The 4,323-nt window shown below is 50.1% G+C and overlaps 1 protein-coding gene across 1 annotated transcript; it reads right to left on the reverse strand.

Annotated features, from left to right (window-relative positions):
* Positions 1-2,743: 2,743 nt before the first annotated feature.
* PGAP4 (post-GPI attachment to proteins GalNAc transferase 4) lies at positions 2,744-3,956 on the reverse strand. The gene is given in 2 exon segments (XM_021691728.1): positions 2,744-3,664; positions 3,666-3,956. Coding segments are annotated over 2 exon segments (1,212 nt in total).
* Between the last annotated feature and the right edge of the window lie 367 nt (positions 3,957-4,323).

Genomic DNA, 4,323 nt, shown 5'->3' on the forward strand with positions numbered 1-4,323 from the left:
GAGCCCCACGTCAGGCTCCCTGCTCAGTGGGAGGCCTGCTTCTCCCTCTCCCACTCCCCCTGCTTGTGTTCCCTCTCTCACTGTGTCTCCCTCTGTCAAATAAATAAAATCTTAAAAAAAAAAAAAGGAATGAGAGAGAATGACAAAAGTCTTCTCAGGATGCCTCAGTGGAACAGGTGTTCTAATTTGAACTGATACGTCTATGCAAATATACCCAGTCGCAATAGGGAACTTCTTAGGCCTGACAATTATTTAAACCCTGAAGGGTGAGCAGGTTCTGTTAGAGACCTTCACCCTCCTGGTGACCTATGTCCTTTAGTTCTCCTCTACCCCCTTGCTTAGGATTAAATGAGACTTCAGCTTTGGTGTAAAGCTGCCAGCTGTCTTAACCAAGGACAGCACACAAAAACTGGACTCTAGGAATGAGGAACAAAAGGGACGGAGATCTAGAAGAGGGTGAGGATAAGACAGCAGAACTGAGCCTGCCTCTGCAGAAAATGTCCAAAGACAGTAGGCTCTAGTTAAGATCGATGGGGGAAGGCATCTTAGTGGATACATAGGAAATTAGACAAGGCAAAGATGGCTTTAGCCGTCCAGAATGAAGGAGTCAAGGGAGGAGATATCTGCATGCGGTAGACAACTGAATCCGAAAGAGCAGAAATATAAACCAGCAATGATTCCCTATCTTCTGCTTAGCTAGCTTAGATGTAACTTTCCTGTTGCTGGGCAAAAAACATTCCCGAGGAGATCCGATCGTTAATGCAACAGACTCTAATTTAGAGTTGCAGGCCAGGGGTGCTTCTGTTCCCGAACACGGGATGAGCCAGGGATGGGGAGGGGATGAATGAAGCAGTGGAATCTGAACATCCTGACAAGTCATCCAGAAGCTCCGCTCACTCTGGACATTCCTGAGCGACACATGACGTCTCACGAGAACAACACAACACACACGTAGACCTGTTGGTTCCCCAAGACCTACAGGACAATGAGTTTCTACCATGGGAGCTTACAGAGACATTGATTGTTCCGCCCAGGTTACAATCAGGTTCTACAAAAGAGATGCTGACGGCATGGATATTTAGCAAATGAATGTGCTTAAGAGAAAAGTGCCGGAGCTGGAAGTCTGCTGCTGTCCAGCTGAGCGACCCCGGGGAAGCGGTGTCACCTCCCTTGGCCTCAGTTTGTCCATCTGCAAAGCATGGTGTGGAACTCCCAGGTCCTGTCTCAGTGCTCTCCAGGGAATCTCCAGATGGAAGCTCACTGGAAATTTCAAAAGCAAATGAAACGACCTGTCAACGCTTGAACTCCGATGTCGACATCCATCTTCACGAGGGGGCTTACTGGCCTCTGGCTTGGTAAGTATCGTCAGGGGACATTTAAGTGTAACTTCGGAGGAGAGTAGTTTTCAGACGCAGGTGTTGGAATAAGCTCAAGACCAGTCTCAGATCATTTCCGGTTCAAACGAACCATTATTTTTGTCTTGGCTGGAGGCAGCGCCAGGTGAAAGCTGAGCTACATCTCCTTCAACACAACGACAAGCCAGCCTTTATTCTAGGAGTTTGGTCCAGAATGGCTACCCCCCGGGTGGGAGCCCTAGGGCCCTACTACACACTTGAAGCAGTATCTCTAATATCTTTATCCAAAATACACTTGAGTGTTATATGCACTTGCTGGGTGTTCTACATACGTTCTGTCACTTGATCCTCAAGGCAACTTTCAAAGGTAGGTATGGCCATCCCCATTTTACACGTGAAAAAACAGAGACTCAGAGTGGTCATGACTTGCCCAAGTGCACATCACTAGGACATGGCAGAGATCTGAAATAAAAACTCAGGCCCTTCCGACTTCACAGTCTACGCTTTTGCTTCTCTAACATCATGATACCCAGAAGGAAAAAAAAAAATGAGGTTGAACGGTTAGCCAGCAAAGTTAGGGGAAAGGATATGCTATTAGTAAAGAGCTCACCCAGTTTACATCATTCTTCAATGTCCAATTTTCAAAGAATCAGAATATGATAGAAACGTTCAATATGAAATCACTACTGAACATAAGCAGTCTGACCTTGATGATCCAGAAGGCGCTTCCAGATCTTGCTGTGCCTTAAAGTTCTCACAACAATACTGACCATCAGTATGCTACAGATGCATGGGAAAGAAACACCACGTAACAGAAGCAAGATCACCTGCCGCCAAGTCGTCAGGCACTGCCAACGGCTTTTACCGGCTTTTACTACACCAGGTCAAAGAAACAAATGGAACCTGCCAATATGGTCCTGACTCTTTGGACATATGTTCTAGACATATCCATCCATTCTCATGCCCAGTGAGAAAGAAATCCCTTTGAAAGGATCTCACCTTTCACCAAATCCTACCCTTAAAATCCTAAAACGGTCGTTATCTTTGTGCACAATATTTCTGGCAGTCACAAGCTCAATCACAAAGCAGAGCTGACGACGACTGCAGAATACAACTGGTATTTAAATGCCCCCTGGGTGGGCGGGTCAGACTCCATGAGGCAGTGTGGCTGTGTGGAGGGAGAGGGGTCCCGCCTCGGGGCGAACATCCACTCCTGCCAGAGTTACGAAAGCCAAGGTTCTTGACGTGTACGTTCTCAGCTGTCTCAGTGCCTAGATCCCTAACAACATGAAACAATGAAATAACTGCAAGCAACCACGTCGAAATAAAGAACTCGGTATCGGAATCACCGAGAAGCGGCCAAGTTCAGAAAGGCATTTCTTGGCACTCTAGAGCAGACTAGGATGAAAGTTGTACCGGAGGCTGGAGAAGAGCCCGATGTGCTTCACGAGGTTGGGCTCCACCACGTAGGCCCGCTCCCCCTTGGCCCTCAACAGTGAGTAGAGTGCCATGTCCTTGCCGAAGCCCTTGTGGCAGTACACCTGAGACAGGTAGGTGAGGGTCCGGCGGGCCGCAGGGGCAGGGAAGAGCATGGCGGGGGTGCAACACTGAGAGGCAGGGACCACGCTGTACAGGGAAGGACTCAGCCGCCGCAGTTCCAGGAAATAGTGCCGGCCCACCAGTTCCACCAGACCCATGCTATACAGGGAGAAGAAGAGCATGACGGGCCAGCTGAACCCTGGACGGCTGGCAAACCGCATGTATAGCCAGGTTAGCAAGGGCCCCAGCAACATGCCCACGCCGACCCACTCCAGGATCCGCATGGGCTCTGGGTTGATGTAGTGCTGGAGCCTCTCGGGATGATAGAGCTTCAGATAAAGGGCATCTCTGAGGTGCGGCTCGGAGAAGCGAGCCCGCAGAAGGTGCTCCAAGACTGGGAAGATCTGCTCTTCCGGGACGGCGTCGTCTTCCACCATCAGGACATAGTCTGGGTTGTAGGTCTGCAGGGAGGACTCCAGGCAATAGACATAGTCCTGCTTCTCTTTCTCAAACGAGTTGGTCGAAGGGTCATCACCATAATCATCCTCAGTGCCCTCATAGCGGTTGGCCACCGGGACATACTTCGACAGCAGCTTGGCATCGAAGTGGCTCACGCTACGTTCCACATTGCATAGGAAGAGCTGGTGCCCCTCGCACTGGGGGCCGCATTGTTGCAGAAGCCGGTGAAACTGGGACACCACCTGCAAGACGTAGTGGAAGCCAGGTTGCCTGTCGACAGTGATGATGGTGATGACCAGCCAGGGGCGGGGGGGTGGCCTGCCAGACGATGGGCACCGAGCCATTGGCAGACGGCAGCTCCTCAAAGTAGTGGAGGGCAGCTTCGCCCTCTTTCAAACTTTGCTGCAGGAACTCTTGACTCATTTGGTTCAGGTGCCAATGGCGCAGATAGAAATAAGAGTGCAGGAGGCGGTGACAGGCTAGGGGGGCCAGCAAGCCGAACGTGACCACCGTTAAGATCAAGAGCTGGACAGCGGTGCTGCCCCAGGAGAGCCGCCTCAGCCTCCGGAGGAGCATGGCAGCGGGAGGGGCTGATGTGCTCATGAGGTCAACTTCTGGTCAGGTCTGGTCCCAAGAACAAACCATCCTGGAATGCAGGCCCGAATCTGCACAAGTCAAACCTAGAGAGAGACAAGTACAGAATGGTAAGAGGCCTTAAAGAACAAAGAAAGAAAAAAACAATCCAGAGACAGAATGCAGCACATATCAACCCAGAAATTCTAAGTTGTAGCTACTAGAGACTTCCAAGTATTTTCTCCAGTACACTATTCTTCGGTTGTGTGGGTTAATGATCTCCGGGATTCTTTCATTATTTCTATGAGTAAGGAAATCTTGGTGTATCCAAGCGAGTTGCCACACCCTCAGATGGTTAGTTGGGTTTACAATGTGCCAGAAAGTCACCAGGTTGGCT

The sequence above is a fragment of the Neomonachus schauinslandi genome, chromosome 13 (genome assembly GCF_002201575.2).
Source record: "Neomonachus schauinslandi chromosome 13, ASM220157v2, whole genome shotgun sequence".
Lineage (NCBI taxonomy): Eukaryota > Metazoa > Chordata > Mammalia > Carnivora > Phocidae > Neomonachus > Neomonachus schauinslandi.